Source organism: Osmia bicornis, chromosome 3 (genome assembly GCF_907164935.1).
Source record: "Osmia bicornis bicornis chromosome 3, iOsmBic2.1, whole genome shotgun sequence".
In the NCBI taxonomy this organism is placed as follows: domain Eukaryota; kingdom Metazoa; phylum Arthropoda; class Insecta; order Hymenoptera; family Megachilidae; genus Osmia; species Osmia bicornis.
Genome location: NC_060218.1, coordinates 11,967,606 through 11,992,641, shown reverse-complemented (window position 1 = coordinate 11,992,641; position 25,036 = coordinate 11,967,606). Strand labels below are relative to the sequence as shown.

General features: G+C 46.3%; 1 protein-coding gene and 2 long non-coding RNA genes across 3 annotated transcripts; 2 read left to right on the top strand and 1 right to left on the bottom strand.

Moving 5' to 3' along the window:
* The first annotated feature begins 88 nt into the window (after positions 1–88).
* Positions 89–2,481, top strand: LOC123987665. Its single transcript, XR_006829277.1, has 3 exons — positions 89–370; positions 445–563; positions 2,198–2,481. It is a non-coding gene; the product is annotated as an uncharacterized LOC123987665 (long non-coding RNA).
* A 1,107-nt stretch (positions 2,482–3,588) lies between these two features.
* On the top strand, positions 3,589–4,213 carry LOC123987664. The gene is made up of 4 exons (XR_006829276.1): positions 3,589–3,742; positions 3,812–3,901; positions 3,984–4,047; positions 4,147–4,213. It is a non-coding gene; the product is annotated as an uncharacterized LOC123987664 (long non-coding RNA).
* A 3,601-nt stretch (positions 4,214–7,814) lies between these two features.
* Positions 7,815–23,525, bottom strand: LOC114881274. The gene is made up of 9 exons (XM_046285147.1): positions 23,518–23,525; positions 23,316–23,419; positions 20,873–21,152; positions 19,506–19,916; positions 18,609–19,367; positions 17,979–18,491; positions 17,368–17,735; positions 16,315–17,170; positions 7,815–8,094 (listed from the first exon to the last, which is right to left on the bottom strand). Exons 1-9 carry the CDS (start codon positions 23,523–23,525, stop codon positions 7,815–7,817), a joined length of 3,579 nt encoding a protein of 1,192 aa, XP_046141103.1.
* Positions 23,526–25,036: the final 1,511 nt, after the last annotated feature.

The following is a 25,036-nucleotide window of genomic DNA, read 5'->3' as shown; positions in this document are numbered from 1 at the left end:
AAATTGCGGTGTGTGCTCTCAATTAATAAGGTTAGGAGTGGATGTGATCGAAGAATGATCGGTGTCTTTGCATTTTTTTCTAGTTGGGAGTTTGCTAGCCGTCCCCGTGCTCGAATTAACCCTTCCGAATCTAAGTACGGAGTTAATGAGAGGAGAGGACTTGTTTTTGGGATTGGTTTGGATGACCTTAAGGCTCTCCTCTCCTCTGGAAAGGCCTCTTGTTGCAACTTTTTTAACCAGTACAATTTGGCTTGCTTAACTAAATTTGGAGTCAGAATTATTGATGAAGCAGATGCCTTAATACATCTCGTGGGAAGGTTTTGGTCAGGTTGACTTTTAATTCTTACGCGAAGGGTTTGGATGAAGCGAAGTAAGTATGCCGTTACTCGCAATAGTTTCGACCATGAAGAATATCGAAATGTTAATTCCCATTGATCAACACAGGTAGCCATGCTCTGGAGGCTCGACTGTTTTTCTTCAAGCGACGTGTTTGGAGACGATAAGTTCCTGTCGGTGGGCCACGAGGACGTTTTTAGCCATTGCGGACCAGACCACCATAACAGGTAATCTTTTAATTTTTGGATTGGCATTCCCCGCGAAGCGCAATCGGCTGGATTTTCATTGGTGGGCACGTAATGCCATTGCGCATGTGACACAAGATTTTGTACCTTTGCAACGCGGTTTGCCACGAACGGTTTCCATCGAGTGGCTGATTGATTCAGCCATGCGAGAGTTACGCGAGAATCCGTCCAACAATGACATTCGATCGATTGCTCTTTTAGTGCGGTGGATACAAATTTTAAAAGTTGGGCGAGAAGAAGTGCGGCGCACAACTCCAATCGAGGAATACTAATCGTTTTAAGTGGAGCGACCCGCGTTTTGGCTATTAATAGAGAGACAGTAACGGTACCATCAGACAGGATACTTCGTGAATAAACTATCGCGGCGTAAGCTTTGGTTGAGGCATCTGAGAACCCATGCAGGCTCTGCGTTCGAATAGTTCTTGGAGCGATTTTTCGCGGTATGGATAGTTTTTCCAATTCGGGAAGCTGAATACAAAATTTCTGCCATTCAGTGAGAATGGCAGCTGGAAGAATATCATCCCAATCGCAACGAAGTGACCAGAGTTTCTGGATATAAATTTTTGCTACAATGATGACTGGAGAGATCCACCCTAAAGGGTCGTACAGTTTCGCTATCGTTGACAGGACTGTTCGTTTAGTGTTGGCTGGGTTGATTGTAAGGATTTGGTTTGAAACTTTAAAACGAAATTGATCCAAAGCGGGATTCCAAATTATTCCAAGGACCGAAATTATTTCATGAACTTGCAAGGATTTGCTGGTTGCGAGGCCGTGATCCTCTGGATTCATATCAGTGAGCAAGGCTGGGTCATTGCTGGCCCACTTTCGTAACGAGAAGCCACCTTTGGCGAGAAGCGTTTTAATTTGGTTTCGCAATTGGCGAACTGATTCGAGGCTATCGCCACCAAAAAGAAAATCATCAACATAGGCTTGGTCCCGGATTATTGAAATTGCGTCGGGAAAACTCGATCCCTCATCCTCGACGAGCTGTTGCAAAACTCGCAAGGCAAGATACGGAGCTGGAGCAGTCCCATAAGTGACTGTGAGGAGTTGATATTCCTCAACGGCCCCATGTGGAGAATCGCGCCAAAGAATTCTTTGGTAATCGAGGTCTTGAGGATCGACTAGTATCTGGCGATACATTTTTGCAACATCCGCCGTATAAACAAATTGGAATTGACGCCATCGAATTAATATGGATACCAGATCTTGTTGGAGTTTCGGCCCGGTGAAAAGATGATCGTTAAGTGACGTCCCGTTAGACGTTTTGCGTGATGCATTAAAAACAACGCGAAGGCGAGTTGTGGCGCTACTTTCACGAATAACAGCGTGATGCGGTATATAATAACAATTTCGAGTATTTGGTGGAAGAGAATTGACTTTTTTCATGTGTCCGAGAGCTTGGTACTCTGCAAGGAAGGTTTTATACTCATCTGCTTTGGATGAGTCGCGACGAAGACGATTCTCTAATGAATGAAGACTTTTTAATGCTCCGGATCGTGATTCTCCTAACGGAATGGGAGGTTTGGTTTTAAATGGTAGTCGAACGATATAGCGTCCATTTGGTGCGCGGTAATGCGTGGATTGGAAGTGTGATTCGCAATTCTTATTTTCAGGAGTCAGGATCGTAGGAGTGAAAACGTCCTCAAGTTCCCAGAACCGGCGTAGATCCTGGTCGAGGTTTTCGAGGATTGAAAGGTGGTGAATTCCGACTGTGGAAGACGAGGATTGGCATTGGATCGGACCTGAGAGTATCCATCCTATCGTGGTATTTTGAGCGACAGGATTACACGCAGGGCCCTTTCTCACCCCTTGCAATAAAAGTTGGCCATAAAGATCCGCTCCAATGATGATATCAATTGGGTCCGAGCTCATCGGTTCCTTGTCCGCAAGGTTCAAATCTGCAAGGTGAGACCAATTAGCTTGTGCATGGGTTCGCGCGGGTACATACCTGGTTAACGATTTCATTATAATAGCGGTGGTCGAATATGCAGGTTCATTCGATTCAGCCGGCGTGATAATAATAGCAGCCACTTGAGTAGCATGAGAATGGTTTTCACCGATTCCGGTAATGCGTGTGTGCTGCCTAGTGCGATCAAGACGGAGCGACTGAGCTAAATGATCCGTTATGAGTGTAGCGGCTGAGCCTTGGTCAAGCAACGCTCGAGCACTGATGCATCGGCCCTGGCTAGAATGTACTCGGACGCGTGCTGTCGAGAGAAGAATACTTGCATTAGTAAGCGTACCAGAAGCGACATTTGTACTTATCTCGATTTCGGTTTCGGAAGTAGCGGAGCTCGTCTGCGGTATTGGCGGTGCAACGTCCTTGGCGGTCGAAAAATGTAATAATGTGTTATGCCGTTGGTTGCATTCTTTACAAAGATGAGGGCTCTTACAATGTGCGGCAGCATGCTTGATTGAAAAACAATTTACGCACCGTTTCTGTTGCTTAATAAAATTGAAGCGATCAGATTTTGTTTTTGAAAGAAATGACGGACATTGATATATTAAATGATTTTGCCGACAGACGGGGCAGATTATTTTGGTCGAAGTCGTGGAATGCGCAGATATATTTTTTGGTTTGATCGATTTATATTTTTCCGCTTCGCTTTGTTTGTCGCGTTTGGTTTCCGGTAGACTTTCTAAAGCGCGAATTCTCTTAAGCAAAAACGCATCGAATTCGTCGTAGGTGGGAAATTCGGTATTATCGCTGAGAGTGAATTCCCATGCTTTTCGCGACGCGCGATCTAATTTTTGAGCTCCGAGAAAAACAATTACGTCACTCCAATTATCAACCGGGCGGTTTAAATTTCGGAGCATTTGAAGCGAAACGTTTATTTTGTCACGTAACATTTTCAAATCATGCGGTGTTTCGGACGAAACAGATGGTAACGAAAACAAGGTATTCAAATGGGTTGATATTAACCGACGTTTGTTATCGTAGCGCGTTGTTATTATTTTCCACGCGACTTCAAAATTGTTTTCGGTTACAGGTAGGTGACTAACGGCTTCGCTCGCTTCGCCCGCTAGCGAGGAGCACAAAAAATGGAGACGTTCAACGTTCGTTAAGGAAGCATTGTTGATCACCATGGAGGTGAAACGGTCACGGTAACTTTCCCACTCCGTGAACTTTCCATCGAAGGACGGCAATTGTATCTTTGGTAAGTGAGCCGTTTGTCGTGACGTCACTGAATTTGAAAAACTTACGTTTGCTGATGGCTCGGTTGTAGGTGTGACCTGGGCTAGCATTTCCGCCATGAAGTCCATTGCTTCCTGATACCGCTCCTCGGCCTGGATAAAATGATTCTCAACGAAGTACGGTAGGCTGGACCTCGTCTTTTGATCGATACAGGCGGTGATCCTTGAGTCCAGATCTTGACTTTGTTGATACGCTTCTTTCAGCATGGTCATCCGGTTTTGGGTTGTTGCTGCGGTCATCTTGGTTTGCCCCAGCTTCTTGAAATTGGTGAGCGCTCGGTCAATTGAGCGCATGGTTTGCATTTGCTTATGCAGTAGTTCTTCGAGAGTGCTCATGGCCGTTAACGGTTTAATTTTCGAATTGTAGGTGGACGAGTACCTGGTTGATTTTCCTCGATCCCAATCCGGCTCGAAGGACCAATTTTATGTAGGCGATTGAGTGGAAAATTTGTTTGAAGTGGTAGTGGAAAGGCAAGGATAAATTCTTATCACTGATTTGGAACTTCGAGGAGGAATTTAAAAACACTTTCACTTGTAATTCGTGTATTTAATAAAGATATTACTCGTCGTGCGTATAATTTACCATTCGTCAATTTATTTGTTGATTGAAACAAAACTGTTCACTTATACTGAACTTTACTAAAGATGAACTGGTTATAATTGGTTTGGATATTTGGTCGCTGTTATCGCCTTGATTGCTTTCACACTAATAATTCGGATTCGGCAGTTCCACATGGGAATCGGTAATCGCGGCGCTCTAGTCGCCGCTGCGACTGTTAATCTTTAAAATGTTGGTGAAGTCGCTAACGGCGCTCTCGTTCGTTATCGACCGAGAGCATTAGAATTTTTGTGGTAATCGGCCTAACTAGCATCGGCCTTCAATGCCATATCCGGGTCGGGCATTTCTAGCACAAGAGCCCCGGTCACCACACGTCTGGGCATCATCGCCTCGATGCCTACCTCTTCCAACTTGATGTGCTCCCAGTCCCGCAACATCGCCTCCATAATGGCCTCTGACCTCCACTCCTTGGGGGCAGTCAACGTCACCGCCGCACTTTTCCGCGCCTCCTGCTGCAGTTCCATCGGCGGGGGAGGCGGAGAAGAGGAGGGAGCAGCCACCGCCCCCTCTCCCAGGACACTTCTCCTTCAGGGCCTGGATCTTTTTCTCCACCGTTCGGGAAATGATCAACTCGGTGATCACCGGCTACTCTTTCCTGGGGTCGGCGGCAGGGGTGGGCTGTCATACCCCGGGGACCTCGTAACTGTCCCCACCACTTCTCTCCTCTTCGGGGTAGCCGGAAGAGGGGGGTTCTCCTCCCTCGTTGGGGCCACTTGCGTAGGCCTCGGAAGGGAGGGGACCTCCTCCTCCATTGCCCCGCTACTTCCGCTTCCTCCTCCTGCCACTTGTCCCCCACTCCCAGACGTGGTGGACTCCGTCATCTTCTCCAGCTCCTCCAGCTGCCTTTTCTATTGCATGAGGAGGTTCCGGAGTCGCTGGGATTCCTGCCTCTCTCGGAAGAGCGACTCCTGCACCATGGCGAGTTCTCCTTCCTGCTCCCCGACCTGCTTCCGCAGAGGTCGGGGCCACGGCAAACTCCGTGACAACGGCCTCCAGATGCCTGGAGATGCCAGACTGCCACGGGAGGGGGCAGGTGGTTCCTCGGACCCGAAAATCTTCCTCTGCCTATTGGAAAACTCCAACTGTTTCGCCCCCACAAGTTGCCTTTTTGCTTCAGCCAATTGAACGTAATCGCCGGACTTTATCGTCTTGCCCTTCCTTTTCCATATCCGAAGAGATGGACTTCGAATCAAACTCCTCATCGAAGTCCTCCGTCGACGGCTGCCTACTCGGTCCTGCAGAGCGCGTCAGTCTCCTTAACACCACAGCCGGTTTTAGGAAGTAGGATGGCTCCCCGCTCGTTCCCGGTTGCGGTTCCTTATCCTGGTCCTCAGTCGCAGCTTTGGTCGTCTTAGTATTTTTTGCATCTTTGATTAATATATTTTTAAATATTTTCTACATAATTTTCCCAAGAGAGTGGTCGGCCCGCACGTCACTCCTGGCAGAGCCACCAGAGAAGGCTAGTACACCCGGGGGGTCGCCAGGTACCCCGGGGTTGGCCGCTAGGGACTGATGCATCTACCAGCCATGCCCGGCGCTTACTCCACGAACGTCCTCCTCACCGCGCACCGCAGCTTGGGTCTAGGGATTTTTTATAGAGGTTGTCATCCTCGCAGGCCGGCCAATTAAGGCAAGTCCACCGTTCCAGCGAGACATGACCACTGGTTTACGATGTACGTGGCGCCACCTCTGCCTTTTCATCTCTCAAACCTAGGCCTTGCCCGCAAGGGAGGCTCTATCGGGGTCCGTAGACGCCGTCGATATCGCTCCAGGTCCTCATCGTGGCTACTTTAACAACAGCAGCGCCCCCTTTTAGTCGCCTCCTACGACAGGCTGTATTCTAAACCCCCTAGCCGCAGGGGAGAACATTGCTGTAACCTATTTTTTTTTTTTTACGTAGAGGAAATCTTCGGAAGACACTCCCTACCCTCCTGGGGAGGGGTCGGTGGTAATGTGGGATTTCTACCCACTAAAACCTCCACGGTAGCCTGCATTGGGGCTATAGGGAGGGCCCCGGGACCTCTGAAGAACACCACGGACCCCCCGCTCCCGCCCTTGGCGCACTCGTTCCTTGATCTCGTGGGAGGGTCTGACCTTTGACCCTCCCCTATGTGCCAAACTCCGCCGACACCCGGGGCCACACCCGATGCCGGCACTCCGCGGACCGCGTACAATGGCGATCGGAGCCCCAGCACCGACCACCTGCGGCCCCGCGTCAGACTTGCGAGGCCACGCGATCGATGTTAGGGGAAGGGCGGATGCCCCTCCCGGTCCTCCTCTTCTGGGACGCCAGTACTCCCCCATCCTCTTCGTCCTGTCGGGGACGGTGGGCCTGGTATGTAGTATCTTCACGGCCCACCGCCCCATCTCCCTCAGGTGCCCCCCCCCCCCCCCCACGGCGCGCTCTTCTCCTCCTGCGGGCGGGGTCGGCTCTATCCCGACCTCGCTCCGCTTCCTCCTTCATGGCGATGACGGATTCGCAAAAGTCCGCCACCGCCCTTCACTGCCTTTCGCCGGCGAGCATCTTCTGAACTAATGCCGACGGGGAGAGGTCTGTTCCTACTTCACTCTGCAGGGCCTGACGGGCCCGCGCAAACACAGAACAGTCTTCCAATGTGTGTTGCTCGGAGTTCCGCCCCGCCCGGCAGTGGTGACGTGTTGCTGTCGCCTCTCTTTCAATCCGGCACAGGTACTCACCAAAACAACCATGTCCGGTGAGCACCTGGGTGACCCATCCCTGGCCGCGGTCCCGCCATTTCTTGAACACTAGCCGGACCGCCCCGGTAGCGCGCTAGGCGATGTCGCCGCTTTCGATGAGCTCACGCCGTCACTGACCCAGGGCTATTATATACCGGGCCTGGCGCCTTATTCTCTCAACCTCCTTGCCTGGCGGGGGCCTCGACATGCTGAAGGCACGCAGACGCCAGAAAACTTTGGCGTCGCCCTCCGCCTGAAATTTGAAAGGGACAACCCCCGCCAGGGTCATCGCCACCTCATAAAAGATCGTGCGATATCCCCTCACGACCGTGATGGCCACCCTCCTCTCGACCCAGCGCAGTATTAACTGCCTGCGCCGGGAGGCCCTCAAGGCCTCAGTCCAAATAGGCGTACCATATAAGGCCATGCTCCGCACGACCCTCACGTATAGGCGGCGAACCTTCTCGTTGGACCCCCTGATGTTGGGCAAACTTGGCACCCAAGGGCATTACTTGGCCTGTTTAATCGGGGGGCCAGGAGGTTGAAATGCTTCTCAAAGCGCCAGTGACTATCCAGGTGGAGGCCTAAGTACCTGTGGCCTTTGTCCACCTGGACACTAGCTTCACCTACTCGATTCAACGACTGGGGTGGTGGTGCAACCCTACGCCAAGGTGAGTGAAACCACATCGCCTCAGTTTTGTGGGGTGCTAGCTGAAGCCCTAGTCATCGGATCTCTGCGGCGACGGCAGCGACTCCAATCTCAGCCAGGCGACTGGCGACTCCCGACCGATGGCCAGCACGTGCGTGAAGTCTGCAATATACGTGAGGTTGACTCCGGTCGGGAGCGTAGCCCGTAGAGCCGAGTCGTACCCCAGGTCCCAAAACGGGGGACCCAAATGGAAACCCTGGGGCACGCCGCGGTCCATGTCCCTCCCAATTATGACACCATCCCGGCCCATGAACTGAATTCTCCTGTCCCGGAGATAATCTCCGAATATCCTTCTCAAGTAGGAAGGCACATTATGTTCTATGAGTGCCCCCCTTATCGTCCTGTGGGACAGGGTGTTAAACGCATTGACTACGTCGAGGCTAACGCCTAATGCCACCGCGCCCCGGGACGTAGCCGAGTCGCATCGGAGACGCAGCGAATGAATTGCATCAATCTTGCTGCGCCTCCGCCTGAAACCAAATTGCGACTCGGCCAGGTCGGGGCCCTCTCGGGACAGATGCTGTTCGAGGCGGAAAACCAGGATCCTCTCAAACAGCTTCCCTATTCGCTTCTCTGCGACGACAAGCCGTTAATCAGCGTTTAGCGTGCGAATATAGAGATATAGAGAGTTGAGAGTTATAAGGAGCGGGTTGTGAAAACGATTTGCGTGAGTGTATGAGGAGTGCGACATTGGTAAACCCCTTGAATTATTAAGATTATCAAGTTTGAGTCCCGGTAACGGTACCTTCTCTGTCGTGCATTTATCCGCAATATTCTTGCAACCCTTTTCCGCGTCCCTTTCACGATATCCCTTACTTTGCCCCCCTTACTCGACGTGTAACGTAAAGAACCTCCTCCAAACCCTTCCACCCGAGATTCCCTGCCCTAAAGAGTTTCCTCCCTGCGAACTCCCCCGCGTATTGTGTACCGGCCGACCACGGTCGAGTCGCGAATCCCCACCTTTCTAAAGAAACCCCGCTTTCCCCCTTTCTTGAAACGCGAACGTGGCTGGAGCCTAACAGTATTACGCTTAAGATTTTGTATAGAGTGCACCCCCGCATATATTGTAACGTGGTGCCACGTATACCCCCCCCCCCCCCCCCCCCCCCCGCGTTCCAATCGCCGAGGTCTCCCGACTTTCGCCCGCCACACGTCTGTCCCTGCAATACCCCTTTCCCTAACCTATCCCCTTTTCCCACCCGCCAGTATCGGGGCGATAGAGGCGAAGAAAGACCCTGGATAACGACACTGTCACCACCGACAAAAGAACTCCGTCCCGAGGCGAACGACGACCCTACCGCCACCACGGAAAGAGCGTCCTGCGATGGACAAGAGCGACAACCGTACAACCCAAAAGTACACCGTGGGGCCATCTACCCGTCGAGTCTGAAGACCCTCAGCCTGCAGCCAGCATCGCCAAGCCTCCGTCAGCCCTATCGATCCCGATCACCGGCCAATCTCTAATCGATAGATCCCTCGTCCAATTAGCGCCCGACCCAGAAGACGACAAAATCCCTGTTGCGCGTAGACGAATAATTTTGCTCTAAGCAAGAACACCGGTTAATTTCGTAAAGGAAAGGAGTGCTGGTGAATTAAATTGACACCTTTAATAATTACGTTTTACTAACGTAATAAGTCCACTTTTCACTTTATTATATTCTTTAATTAGTAAAGAATTACGTTGTGAATTAGTCGCGAGTCGCGTATGCCGCTTGTTGTGAAGAGCGCAAGCGAATAGGATGTTTGTCGCCGCGTTGTGGTTTTTATAAACCGATCAACCGATGACAACGCCGAAACGATGGTATTGTCGAAAATTGTACGGTTTAAAATTATGGCGCTCTAAATCCGGAACAATCCCCAACCGATATTCCCTGCTCAAAATTCTCTGCGACGCACAGTGGCGAGAATCGCCGAAAACGTGGACAAAAGTCAAAAAATGAAAATCGGAATTCTTGAAATCTGTTTAATGGAACTTGTTCATAAGGAATGTGTGCATAATGTTCTGACACTTTTAATGATTGTATTATTACCATTCAGCAGATATGAGCCTTCAAAGTTGATGATTTTGTGAAGTCAGTTTCATCGGGCAAAGTTTAACATAATGCTGTTCATTATTTTTTAACTATTATGTTCTTTCGCTAATATTGCCACTTTATATGATCCTTTTTGAATATAATTATGTAATTTGCACAACAAAATGTTTATTTTTAACTGTGATATAGGACGAAATAGAAAGAATGGACATATTTAATGTTTATGTATGGTAAAAGTTGTGTTCTACACGGATCTACACGTTCAAATTAGGCTTAAATTAAAGCTGGAAGTTTCCTGAATAAGGATCTGTAAAAATATCTTGCGGTAATTTGCGGTCTTCTGAGTTATTCACATTTTTGTGCACACGCGCACCCTATTAGCGTACATGACACGTACGGACCAGTCAAGTTATAAAAGTATTTAGCACTGCTTTTTGCAGCTGTTTACAGAAACTCCCTTTCTTCTTTCACTCAAATTTTCAGGGGAGGAATGTTAGTTACACACAGTGACGAATTTGCCCGAAATCGTGGAGAAAATTAATATTTAAAAATGTGAGGTAAATTAATGAAATAAATTACAATATTACAGTTGTGGAAGGATAATAATATACTTTTTTAATGAAAAATATTGTATGTTTATATAGTGTGACTTTAAAGTTTTTTATGTATGAGGATGGTATGGCCGAAAAAAGGAAAAACATATCTGCGAGATGTAATTCAATTTTTCGATATTGCTAATATCAACGAATCTGAAGAAGAAGAAGAAGAAGAAGCAGAAAAATAAGAAGAAGAAGTAGAAGAAGTAGAAGATGAACAGGAAAGTAACTTAGAATAATTTATGTATATAAGTATGTTTATCAGTAAATATTATCTATTTTGTATATATTAATGTATATATGTATTATATTGTGCATTTCTTTTCATTTTTTGAATATTACACGTATAAAAAAAGATGTGCGATTCTAATTAACAATTTAAATGTAACTTTCAAGTCACACTATATAAAAATAAAATATTTTTCATTAGAAACATATAGTATTATCCTTCCGCAATTATAATATTGTAATTGATTTGATTAATTTACCTCACATTTTAAGATATTAATTTTGTCCACGTTTTCGGCGATTCTCGCCACTGTGCGACGGGCGTTTCGGCGTCTAACGACATAGAGAGTCATTGTATAAGAGAGATAGCGAATAGAGAGTTTGAAATTTCTAAAAGCGATTTAGTAGAAGCGTTCGTGAGTGTACATGTGTGTGTGGCGTGCCCAACATATTGGTGAGCCCCTTATGTTATCTGTTATAAAGTTAATTCGCGAAACGGCTACCTTCTTTGTCCGTGCATTATACTTCGCGACTTCGTCTTACCCCTTCTCCCCCTTATTTCAACCCCTTCTCGACCGCGTAACGTGCGAACCTCCTCAGAACTCTTCCACCCCGAGATTCCCAGTACTAAAGTTTCCCCTCCTCGCGTATTCCTCTGCGAAGTGTATGACGGCCGACCTCGGTCGAGCCGCGAGTCCCCGTTTTGTGTAAACGATCCCGATTTTCCCTTTTTTCGGTCGCCATGCGAACGTGGCTGGCGCCCGACGAACCATTCGATTTTTTGTAAGAAGTCATCCCAGAATTGTGCTACATTGTATAGAGTGCACCCACGAAAAGGGTCACAATATATAGAATGTATGCAATATTGATCTCAATACGTTGATCGCAACGCATAAGTTAATAAATAGTTATATAAACGTAAATTAGATATAAGCTGTTAACAGAAGATCAGTATAATTCGTCAAATTGTAAGATCAGATTAATAACCTGAAGATTAAGAATGGTAAACCGTAATAGGGATTCTAAATAATCCTCGTAATGGATGCACGTCCAAAAAAATTAACATATTAAATATAATAATATGTTTATCACACATAAAACAAATATTTGAATAAATAGTCTATTTTTTACTGAATTTCACTTCTAATTTAATTGTACATATCATGAAATATGAAGGCCACGAGTTGTTATTTAATTTAATGGATTCATTTCTAATGACTGCATACTGATGTTTTGTAAGATCTGCAGAGACAAATATACTTAAGGCTTTTTCTGTTGGAAACATATTCCTTTTTGAAGTTTTGTTTTTGAAAATAGTTTGTACACTTATATTTTGTAATAGACACTGTAAAACACGTGATTGTTTATGCATTCCATGCTTCCGGAGGCTCATTTTTGCCGCACTGAGCAATTCTTCCAAAGAAAAATTATTTACTAAACAGTTTGTTCTTCGAATTTTTTCCCTCTTACTACACTGAGAATATCATTTTTTTCCTTTGTAAATGTGAACAATCGACGATTTTTCTACTAGTGTTTCCGATCTTTGTGAACCTGATAAAATTTGCGTTAATATGTCACTTCTTATTTTGTTTCAAAAATTGTAGTGGTAATTATTGAGATTAGGTTACACCTCACCGATTTTGATGAAATTTAAATATATTGTAAAATTAGACATTTTTAACAACTTTTTTCTGTACATATAACCGCCGCTCGGCCTTAGTGTTCGAGATATTTTCGAAAAACTGTTAAAACTAACACATTGATTTCTGGCCATCCGTGTGTGTCCGTGACAACGTACGCATCAGTATGGGATCGCCGCTTTTCTACTGTTTTTGCAGGCAGCAGCACGGCGACCGACATCAATATATATATACATATATTACGGGTGGGCTTAAAAATTAAATTTAACTAATTTTCATGATTTTGAATCTCAGTATGTGTGTCTGGTCGCCTAACGGCGACCAAAATATCACTTTACCCTAACCTAACTTAATTCACTGATTAGATAGAGTAGACTGGGCTAGGTTAGGCTATATTAAATTCCCAGGTGCCATCATAGCTACGATACATTGAAATCATGAATGCAGAAGTACACAAGGTATTATATTGGTCATTGGTCGCCGTGCTGTTGCCTGCAGAAACAGTAGAAAAGCGGCGATCCCATACTAATGCGTACGTTGTCACGGACGCTCACGGATGGCCAGAATTCAATGTATTAGTTTCGACAGTTTTTCGAAAATATCTCGAAAACTAAGGCCGAGCGGCGGTTATATGTGTAGGAAAAAGTTGTTCAAAATGTTGAGTTTTACAATATATTTAAATTTCATCAAAATCGACGAGGTGTAACCTAATCTCAATAATTACCATTGTAGTTCCATATACAGTAAAACCTGGATATATGCAACAAAAGTTTGTCTGGATATATGCAACATCGCTATCCCCTCCACTTGGGGGGATCCCCCTAAGCCGAACCGAGCCGCTCGGCGAGGAAACCGTGTAATATGATCCGACCGTATATCGGTGTGACTTATACTAATTGAACGATAAAACTTTTTTATTTTTAACTTTTTCTTAATGAAACTTTTACTAACGCATTTGTGAGATTTTTCTGATTAAAATGGTACCAAACACGATATGATTTGGCTATATATGTATAAGGCAGACCGTACACCAAAGATACATCAAACACGCAACATGCAACATGCAACACGTCGCATGTTGTGTACGAACGTAGAATAGGTAACGCGGCACGGTACAAACGATTTGTACGGACGCAGAATCGACACCAAGACTGGATATATGCAACGTTTAAATGCCCAGAATCGACACCTCGCTTGGATATATGCAACGTTTGAAACCCGAGCCGACGCCGCAACCGGTTTTCATTTCCAATCCTCCTTTGCTTTTCGCCAACTTTTAACATCAATTTTAGCAAGTAATTATAATTCAAACTATATCGTGTTTGGTATCATTTTAATCAGAAAAATTTCACCAATGCGTTGGTAAAAGTTTCAGTAAAAAAAAGTCAAAAATAAAAAAGTTTTATAGTTGAATTAGTATTAGTCACACCGATACGTTTCGGCTCTTTCCTTTAATCATCGGACCTCTCTCTTTCCACCACTGTCTGTCCTTTTCTACGTTCACGCTTGGCTGCTCGTCGCGTGTAACCAGAGATTCGACACATCCACTGGATATATGCAACGCCTGGGTCCCAATGTTTGTTGCATATATGCAAGTTTTACTGTAATGCGATTGCACCCACTTTATTTTTAACTTCGACGTAAATTTTTTTAAACTTTTCTTCAACACGTTCGAAGTCTCTGCAGAAATATTTACATTTTCACATACTTTTTCATACAAAAATTTGTAATCATTTATATCCTTAGAAAAATTGTTTAATGTAAAATATAAGTCTCCATTTGTACGAAAAGCCTCCATTGTCAAATATAAACACTTAAGCAATTACACTAATAAAGAAAAGACACAATAAAAGTAATTACACAGAATAAACACAAAGAATAAAGTTACATTGAACTCAAAATAATAAATGCATTAAACATAAACTATACAAAATATTAATTATAAAAAGCGAATATTAGGCACAATAATGCCAAAACACTTGACTTTGGAAACAATGTTTCAAATGTGCAGCCCACTATGCAGTACGATGGTCCTACTCCAACTGAATGTAGTAAACAAATTCCAAAGTCAGTCGAAAATGTATCTATATTATAACATAAACATATGACGAACAGAAATGTGAAACTCCAAACGTTTGGGACAATTGTTCTGTTCGGTTACTGTTAGCATTCCTTTTAGATTTGTTAGAACAGGAAAAAGTTCTCTACAATGCATTATTTTTATATTTAACTTTATCTGTTTGTATACATGCGCCTATAAACAGTTACTTAAAGAGAGTTCCATATCTTCCTACGAAATTTGGACAATGAGTGCGAACGTAATACTGAGAGTCGCAGCGAAAATCGTACAGCGCATTTTACATTCATATTTTGGCTTACAATTAAACTGTATAAACGTAATGGCTTTGTAACACACATTATTATATTCTGTATGGATTACTCTTTGCTTTTATGTGAAAAGAGAACCGAATTTTGTCGGACATTTAAGGCAAAATAGATAATTGCAATAACATGTACAAAAGTCAGCTCACACCTGAAATCATATACCTAAATAATTGATCGAAAAAAATGATTTTCAAACTTCGATAATCGATTCTTATAGATTTTTATGTGCTGAATACTAATCTGTAAACTATCACCCATTATAAAATTATTCATTTTGCCTAAAATATCTGACAAAATTCGATTCTCTTTTCATATAAAAGCAAAGAGTAATCCATATGGAATATAATAATGTGTGTTACAAAACCATTACGTTCATACAGATTAATTGCAAGCCAAAATAATAATGTAAAATGCGCTGTAGGATTTTCGCTGCAACTCACTGTACATGCATAAAACGCGGCGTGAAAATACGTAACACTGACGCCTTTAAACTCTAATAATTTGGAAAGGTGGATGAAGGTGGAAATGATTCTTACATGGCTGTGTAGAGGAAGGTGTAATGAAAACATTCCAATTAATTAGAAAGCGGGACTCGTTAGGACTTGAAAGATATCCTCTTTTCATTATAAAAAAATTTGAGAACTTCCCTTACTTCATTCAACATTGTTTTTTTAATACATTATGAATACTAACTTTTAATTGATGGTATTCGTTTTTAACGCAAAAGAATGCTCTTCATTTAAAAAAGAAGATGGAGGAGAAATATTAAACAGGGTGGTCAGGATATTTCGATGCAAAAAATGCTATCTTTGTTTCCTTCATTTTCGAAGTTGACATACTGTTTGGGATTGGTGTAAATCCCGGAGGGATTGCGCCGGAAAGAATTAACACTTGCTGGATGGGTTTTACAAATTTATTTGATAATGTCAAACAATAAAATTGCAATAATGATCTGTCTTAAATTGAACGACGATTTGATAATGATTGGAGAAATTCTTTAAGCGCAATAATACAGAATTGAATAGTCTTCTTGATTTGAACAATTGAATACAAGAGCGATGAAATATGCCGTTGAATGCCTTTACAGAGAACAGTCAACGTTGAACAGTTCGATTTCCGAGTGCTTGCAGTGAGCAACCAAGCGCTGTTAATTATATAAATTCAGCCCGCTGCTGTGATCGAGCCCGAGAACATGTGCGTGGTCGATACGTGGTTGCCGGCACGCGTGAACAATGAACTTGTTGTAATTGAGCAGTACCTGTCGCAATCTGGTTGCATTTCGAGTTGTTGCGGATTCCTTGGGTCAAGGTGTGAGCCTTTCTGGTGATCTTTTGGTTGAATTTCACTTGATCTCTGCGTAAAAACTGGTGAGCTGATGAACACGTGCTTTTTCGATCGATCGGTGAACTCTAATAGCGGCTTGGCGCGAGAGTTTTTGAGAAGACCCCAGCTCACGCGTTACCTAGATGGGCGACTCCCGATCGATAAATCGATCGACCGTGAGTACCATCATGGCTGAGCGGATTCTCAAACACAGACGTTTAGAAAGCGATACATATTCAGTAGATATCGATTTGAGAAAGTTGACTTTTTGGCAAAATGTCACTAAAATTTTCGATTCAGCCCACTGTGCGATGGGCCGCGTGAGCGTCGTGGTAGCCGTCTTGAGCGTGACGGCCCTGGTCAGTCCATCCTTTCCTGGCATCAGACTGAGAACCCTGGCCATGGGCCATTTCCCTGGGGGCAAGCGTTCATCAGTAATGAGAACAAGAGAGCCTACCCTGATCTCGTTGGACGGGTGATGCCATTTTGAGATGGCCTGGAGTCGCTGCAGGTACTGCGTGGACCAGAGTCTCCAAAATTGTTGGAGGCGCTGCTGCAGAAATTGCCACCTTGACAAGCGGTTGACTGTGACGTCTAGAAGCGTTGGCTCTGGCACTGCGTTGATCTGCGATCCGATCAGGAAATGTCCTGGTGAGAGGGCTGAGACGTCGTCTGGGTCATCGCTGAATGGTTCCAACGGTCTTGAATTGAGGATGGCTTCGATTTGCGCGAGCAATGTTATTGATTCCTCGTACGTCAGCAAAGCATCTCCAATCGTTTTCTTTAGATGGAATTTGAGGGACTTAACCACCGCCTCCCATTTTCCACCCATGTGTGGAGCGGCTGGAGGGTTGAAGTGCCACTGCGTGTCATCCTTGGCGAGTAGTGCTGCGATGTCTTGATTTTCGCATGTGCTGTCCTTGAATTGCTCCTTCAACTGCGCGTCCGCTCCTTGGAAATTGGTGCCGCAGTCTGAGTAGAGAGAGGCTGCAGTTCCTCTCCTTGCTGCGAATCTGCGGTAGGCGGCGATGAATGCGTCGGTCGAGTAGTCGGTGAGAACTTCCAAATGTACGGCTGAGGTTGCGAAGCAGACGAATACGCAAATCCACCCTTTCTGCGTCTTGGCTTCTCTTCCCGTCCAAGTTTTCAGCGTGAGCGGTCCTGCGTAGTCCACACCAGTGTGTGTGAACGGGCGCGATGGAGTGACCCGACAAAGAAGTAGTTCCCCATCAGTTTATGGGCACGGATCCCCCTTTGCCGAGCACACTTCACGCACCGCAGGATATGAGTTTTCACTGGAGCTCGTCCACTGAGAATCCAGTAGCGTTGTCTGAGAAAGGCGAGAGTGGATTGCGTACCTCCGTGCATGGTCTGCTGATGGGCGTGGTCGATAAGAAGTGCTGAGAGCCTTGAATCACGAGGCAGAATGACAGGATGTTTGCCGTTGTGCGAAAGCTCTGAGTGTTGGAGGCGTCCGCCTACTCTGGCGATTCCTTGATGGTCAAGGTAAGCGGTGAGCCTCGTGAATGGATGCGTCGACGGAAGCGTTGTTCCTTTGGCGAGTGCAGCGAGTTCATCCTTGAAGAATGCGGACTGCGTGGCCTGAATCCAGTAGATTCTGGCCCTTTCCATATCAGCTGCTGAGATGAAGTGCGTGGGCGAAGCGTTCTGTCGTTTGAACAGCTTGTCCACGAATTGGAGGCAGAGAGATGTTATTCTGAGTAATCTGTTGAATGAAGAATATTTGTAAATTAATTGCCATGAATATTCTTTTACAGCGTTAGACAGATGCAGTGAAACTGCAGCACGAGCTTCTAGAGCTCCTAGCTCGTCTGCGTCACTGCTGATCTGCTTGGGTCAAGTGTTCTGAGATTGCGCGAGCCACGGTGGTCCCGTCCACCAAAGAGAGTGCTGCTGAGTCATGCCTCTTGACGCGCAGTCAGCTGGATTCGATGATCCTGGTACGTGCCTCCAGTGATAATTCTGCGTGATCTCCTGGATCTGGATTACCCTGTTGCGAATGTAATCCTTCCATTTGGAGGGGTGCGTCTTGATCCATGCAAGCGTGACTTCTGAGTCCGTCCATAAAAATGTCTGAGTGACGGTCATGTTCAAAGTAGCGTGAACATGCCTCATCAGTTTAGAAAGGAGCAGCGCTGCTGTTAGTTCCAGCCTCGGGATGGTTAGGTGTCTGAGTGGAGTCACCCGCGTTTTCGAGCAGACCAGAGAGATGTGGGTACCCGTGGACAGTGAGCGGACAATGAGGTAGACGACGGCTGCCATTGCGAGGACTGATGCATCAGAGAATCCATGGAGTTCAACTGTCGACGTGGTCGCTGTGTTGAACCATCTTGGGATGGAAAGCTTGGCCAAGCTGGTTAGATCTTCCCTGATGCGTAGCCATCGTTCAGTGATATGAAGCGGCAGAATGTCGTCCCAACCGGGTTCCTGTAACCAAAGCTCTTGAATGAGAATTTTGGCTCTGATAATTACAGGTGCAACAAAACCGAGAGCATCAAAGAGTTGTGCTACTCCGGAGAGAATGAGGCGTTTCGTGAACTTCGTGCGTTGAGTAGCTTATATGGTCGAGAAATTGAACGTGTCCTGATGTGGCATCCATTTGATTCCAAGAATCTTAGTTGCGCAGTCGTTGAATGAGATTGCTGTGTTGTTCTGATCCATGGCGAGGTCTTCTAGCAACGATTTGCTCGTAGAATGCCATTTTGCCAGTGGAAATCCACCCGCTTGGCAAAGCTGCGTCAGCTGATTTGCAACGTCCTGTAGATGTTCTGCAGTATCTGCGCCACCAAAAATGTCATCGACATACCTGCCATTCTTGATGGGTTCCACGGCAAGGGGATATTTCGACCCTTCGTCGTCAGCGAGTTGCAAGAGTGTTCGCACAGCCAAATACGGTGCAGCTTTCGTCCCGTATGTGACCGCGGTCAGCTGATACTGCATTTCCTGTTGTGCGTCATCAAGCCAGAGTATCAGCTGCAAGCTCCAGTCCTCTGGATGCACCTTGATTTGTCGGTACATCTTCGTGACGTCGGTTGCAAACAGATGTTTGTATCTGCGTATCCAGATGAGCAGATCTGCGATGTTCAGCATCAGATTAGGACCGGAGTGAAGAAGATCATTCAGTGAGAATCCTGATGAAGTTGGACTAGAGCCATTAAACAACACCCGCAAGGCGGTGGTCGTGCTGCCCAACTTAAGAACGCCATGAAGCTGAAGAAAGTACTGAAACGGACTAGTTATTGAGTCATTGTTCAGTTTTACCATGTGACCAAGCTGCTCATATTCGAGCATGAACTTGATGTACAGCTGTTTGTACTGGTCGTCCTTGCTGAGTCGTCTGAGAGTCCGTTGAAGACAATTGTGCGCCGTCTCATATGAATTTCCGAGTGCTCATAGATGAAGTTGGAGCGGCAATCGCACGATGTATCTTCCTGAGGAATCTCTTTAATGCGTGGCCTTGAAATGATCTTCGCACTCTTGCTCTTCTGGTGTGAGCAAGGGTGCCGTGTCCTGCGGTGGCTCTTTCTGCGTCCAGAAGCGGCTGAGTAACTCACCGAACTGGCGATCGGTATTATTGACCGTCACCTGATGAGAAGTCCTGCGAATGGTCTGAGAGCCCTTGAGGGGTCCGATTACAAGCCAACCGAAGATCGGGGGTTGAGTGATCAACGGTGTTGAAGAGTGCCGAATAATGTTTGGGTTGATGACTTGCCCGTATGCGTCTGCTCCGAGAATGATGTCCACTGGTCTGGATTTGAGAAATTGGGGATCTGCGAGATTCAATTTCTCCAGATGCGATTGCAGCGTTGGACGAGCTGGTGGGTCCGATGGTAAGCAAGTGGTCACCTTCGTAAGCACGTGTGCATGAACGGTGACTGAGAGCGGCCTGTAGTTTGAATGGAGGGTAATATTGACCACTCCATTCGTCTACGAAGTCTTTGCTTCACCAACTCCGTGGACATCCAATGAGGAGCGTTGTCTGCTGAGTCCAAGCTGGGTGACTAAAGACTCTGAAATAATAGAGACTTCAGAGCCTCAATCAACGAGAATTCTTACTTGCTGCGTTGCGAGGTCAGTGTGCACTCTTGCAAGCGCCGTTGCTAGAAATGTGGTCCGTGGTCTGCGTGTTCTGAGTGCGTGTGCTGAGGATTCCTTGGATGCGTGGGCTGCGTGGGCTTCGACGACTGCGCCGTCTCTTCAACCTGAGGTTGACGGTGCTGGCGTGGTCTTTGGTAGCGTTGCACTGGTCGAGGGCTGCGTTGGTCGGAGTCCGGGCACCATTACCCAGCTCATGTCACCTCCGTGCAGCACCATATGACGTTGTTCGCTGCAGAGTTTTCAACGCTGTGCGGTGCAGCAGCTCCTGAGGTTGTGGTGTCCCAGGCAGTTGACACAGAGTGCCTTGTCTTTGATGACATTGACCCTGCCGTTCAATGTCAACTACCTGAACGTGGGACACGCCGCCAGGAAGAGATCCTGAGTGCAGAAGGCACAAGGGTAGAGAGCCGAAGTGCGTGTCCTTGGCGCAGTTGCTTGGCCTGCAGCGGGTGTCGGCGTGTGCTGAACAATGGCTGAGTGGGCGGCACGAGTAGTTGGCCGCGGCAGCGAGGGAGCGTGCGAGGTCCGCGTTGTGGCAGCTGGCGTGGTCTGGGTAGGGCGCGCATCTGACAATCGTTCTAGCTGCTCCAAAGTGCCAGCGCGCTCAAGCAGAAAGGTCGTAAGCTGCTGCAGCGTGGGATAGTCCTTCTACGAAGCGAGCGACTGCTCCCAATGCTCGCGTGTGTCCGTGTCGAGAATTCGGACGAGGCCACTGAGCAAGTAGCAGTTATGTTCATCGGCCACTTGAACGCTCTCAGCGCCTGCTGCGTCTCCTGTATAATGTTGACCATCTTGGTCAACGACGCTGCCCTCCTGGTCTTCATGGTCTTCAGGTTGTACAGCCTATCCATGTACGACTTTACATTCATGCGCTTGTTCTCAAAACGCGAATCCAACAATTGCCAGGCCTGGTTGAATGCCTCGTCGGTCGCGGGCAGGTGCGAAATGAGTTGAGCTGCGTTCCCTGTCACAGCCCCTTTCAGATAGTGCAGCCTGTCGATGTCTGAGAGTTTCCGTTCTGTTGCTGATGACAGAACAGAACCGCGATTTGAACTCCTGCCACTTGCTGTACTCTCCCTCGAACCTTGGGAGAGTCAGTTCTGGCAAACGTGAGCGCATCTGCGAGGGCGAAGTGGTCTGTGTGGGCTGAGACTGCTCCGTGGTCTGCTGGGCCTGTTTTTTCTGCGCAAGCCGATTTTTAAGTTGCGTGATGAGTTTCCTGGCCGTGAGCACGACACGTTCCTCGGAGGAAGCCACCTTGGTTTTGAAATAGCCGTGCTCCAGCTGCGATACCGGCCATTGGTGGCTGAGAAGGTGCTCCTGCTGGAAAGCAATGTGGAGCTGCAGTAGCGTGTCCCGCGTGATCTTTACCTCCTTCTCTATTATTGTCAGAGGCTCCTTGGCAGCCGCTGCTTATAACTCCTCGACGATGCCGATAATGGTGTCTTCCTGGACCCGAGCTCGCACCTGAAGTTCCGACGTGAGCCGAGTGGGCGATCGCGTGCAAGCGATTTGCGAGGGCTGCGTTGGCTCTTCGCCCTGCTGAGCGAGGGCAGACACGGTCGGCGTGGGCGGACGTACGGCTGGCGTTCTCGTGCGCGTCTCTTCCGGGACGAGCAGCAAGGATGGCGCTGCCGGCGCCTCATCTTCCGTCCTGCTTGATCGATTTGAATCGTCCTGTGAAGCAGGCGATGGATCACGAGATTTCGGCATCACTAAATGTCACTGAGCACTTTACCGAACTGTTTCTGCGTGTTCACTTATCCATTAATAGAGTCACTGTCTCCGATGTCGCGCACAAATTCGTTGAGCGTCTATTCACTTGAACCGTGCGCGTGGGCACAGCGCGTAATGGCGGCGAAGGCAACCGTTACGCGTCACGAGCGGTTACACAAAGGCCTACCACCATCCGGCTCGAAGGACCAAATGTTCGGAAAATCGCGTGATCAACAAGGGCGGAAAGGAAGTACGCACTTTGCAACGTTCACAGAAAGTTTAATAACACGAAACAGTATATACAAAGTAAAGTATTTACAACACGAAACAATCGTGGTCAGAGAAACAAATATTTACACTTAATATTAGTCACTTATAATTAATGGACGCGTGGGCAATTGCAATTATGCACATCATGGACTGAACTTTCAGTGTCGCGTGGTCTGAATAGCTAAAACTGCGCACTTGATTCGTTATACTCGCGTGGACCGAAAAGCACGTGGTTATACGGTGAGCGTACGAACAAGAAGAATACGATCGATGATGGCGTCGATCGTGCCGGCTAGCGCGTGGGGAGGGGGCCGCATAGACAAAGTGGGCCGGAGAGGTGCTGCCGCTATCGGTAACGACGCGACGCACCGACGAAATACTTTCGTTGCCAACTTTGTTTGATCTGCGACAATTTGGGGAATTTCGCCAACATCTTCTTTTATGCCCGTTTTCCTCCTCCCTCTTCTTTTCCTTTCCCTGTTTATTATTCTCCACACCTCGCGTTCTGTTTTTGCCTCTTCCACCTCTTCTTCGAAATACTCGTTCACTTTTTCCTTTTTTGCTCTACATAACCTATTATACTCCCTCTTGGCCTCTCTGTAACCCTCCCCTTCTGTCCTTCCCTTCCTCCAATCTCTCAGTACTTTTCTCACTTCTTTCTTCCTCTTCATGCACTCCTTATCCCACCACCCTTTTCTCGTATGTATATTTGTCTCTTCTCTTCCTCTTTCGAGCCCCTTTCTAAACTCTTCCATCATTATCTCCATGTCTTCTTCCAATTTCCCCCTCCTCATCTCCCTCCACAAAATTTCCTTTTTAAACCTTTCCCTTCCCTGATCTGACCAGTTTCCTCTCGCCGCTGGTCTTTTTTTCACTCCTTCTTCTTCCTTCCCCATTCTCCTCCCTTCTAGTTTCAGTATCATTGAGTGGTGGTCCGAATCAATTCTGTCCCCTATCTCCATTCTTGTATCGTCGAAATCTCTCCAACCTGGAGAGATCCCGTATTTCAAAGAATAGGAAATAATATGTGTGGGAAGGAGGGTATTTTAATAAATGATTTTAGACGATTTTGAGCCGAAATATTAATAATCGTTTATTGGCTCGATACATGTTTATGGAGAAAAAGCCCGTCGGCATAAAAAACCCCTTGTTTTCTTATTAGAGCGTTTCGCTTATATTAACGACCGGTGAAAGTACATACGGTAAACGTTATCGTGTTCGATTATAACATCTGACCATGTAGGCCAGGAATACGGATGTAATGTTTCACCATGTAGACCAAGAGTATGAGTGTAATGTTTAAACCTGTAAGCGAATATGAGTTTAGGTGGTTACATGTAGTAACCAACCCAACGGGCCGTCGTCACGACAACTTACAGATATGTACTTTTGTAGTGTAATACCTGACCATGTAAGCGAATACGGGTCCGGGTGGTTACATGTAGTAACCAACCCGGCAGGTCGTCGTTACGACTGCTTACATGATATAGGTTAGAGTGTATAATCAGAGAGGTACTTGCTTGTGACCAATTCTACGGGTCGTCGTCACGACCATAATATGCGTAATCAGGGGGGTTACGTGTAGTAACCAGCCGTACGGGTCGTCGTCACGACCATAACATGCGATATTGTTAATATTTCCGAACTTGCACTCGTGGACGAACCATGTCGTCGATCGCGATCCGAACTGTAGCAGGTTTCTTTTCCGACTAAAAAATACGCGTCGATCGCCCGAGAACCTCCGCACGAAAGGGGCGGTCAACGAAGACCTAATTTTCGTTTTCGCTTGCTCTCTTACTTGTCGTGAATGGCGATGGCAAACTGTTAGATAATTTACGATATGGCCGAGCTTACATTAGGACCGATCCTAGTGAAAACTAAACAAAGGCCCTGCCTCGACTCGTATTTCGAGGCATCGGCTGTTCACGGTGGTCTACGCACCGAACCACTTGAAGTCAAAATACCTTCGGTCTCGACAAAAGTAAACGTCGACGGCCGAACAGGAATTCTGTAACCGTCGTGAGTATATTACTTTTCGCATTCCGAGTAGAGTCACGATATTGCGTTCGGGCCTCTTTTCGTTATATTTTCTTATATTTTCGTATATTTTCTTATATTATATTATATTCTATTATAATTATTCCGCGGTTATTAAAGTGCGTTATTCAACCAGTCATTTTTCCGTATAAAAGAAGACTGAGTTTTGTTGAGTCGCGTTAAAGTCGCTCGACTGGTTGAGAGATTTTCTTTTGCGTTATCATTTCTGTATTACATTTCCGATTCGCGCGTGTATCCGATCTGCGTGCCTTGTACGAATCATTGACGATCAATCTAGTCAAGTCCTTCTTATATTATACCTTGTGATAAGCGCGTCTATCGAACATCTAGTAGATGTGAATTGCGTTCCGTTGATTATTAAACGCATAAATTGCCACTAGATTTGTGGTGCTTCCACTATTTTGTGATAGGCTCTCTTGCGATACTCAACTACCTGATTTTGAATAAATCAATATTTTGTTACACCGCAAAATTACGTCTCATTACTGACTTCACCATTCCTTCTGCCTTCGCAAACGCGAACCACTCTTTGCGATTCGTGGGGGAAATCGTACGCTTGTTCTACTCGCGACATATTCTCCTTTTTTAAAAATAAAAAACAAACGTTTCAAGGTGTGTATTGTATATTATCTATTTCCGCTGGTGCTCGGTTTTGACGCACTGGCAATGCGGGGGTGTTGTGTGTGGTTGATTATAATACCAAATAGAAACACTGATTCGACTCGCGGATTCTATAAGATTAATTTTGCTCGAAGAGGACTTCAACCCAATCTCACTAAACAGCGACCAGCTCACGTTCGTACGCGATGTGCGCAACACAAGATGAACTTTGGTACTGCCCTAAAGTGTTGGTACGAACGAGTT

Coding starts and splice junctions, on each gene's coding strand:
- LOC114881274 (XM_046285147.1), bottom strand. Junction 21,153..23,315: donor CGAACACGATAACGTTTACC/GTATGTACTTTC, acceptor TTCTGTCATCAG/CAACAGAACGGAAACTCTCA. Junction 18,492..18,608: donor TGGATGCCACATCAGGACAC/GTTCAATTTCTC, acceptor TGTAATTATCAG/AGCCAAAATTCTCATTCAAG.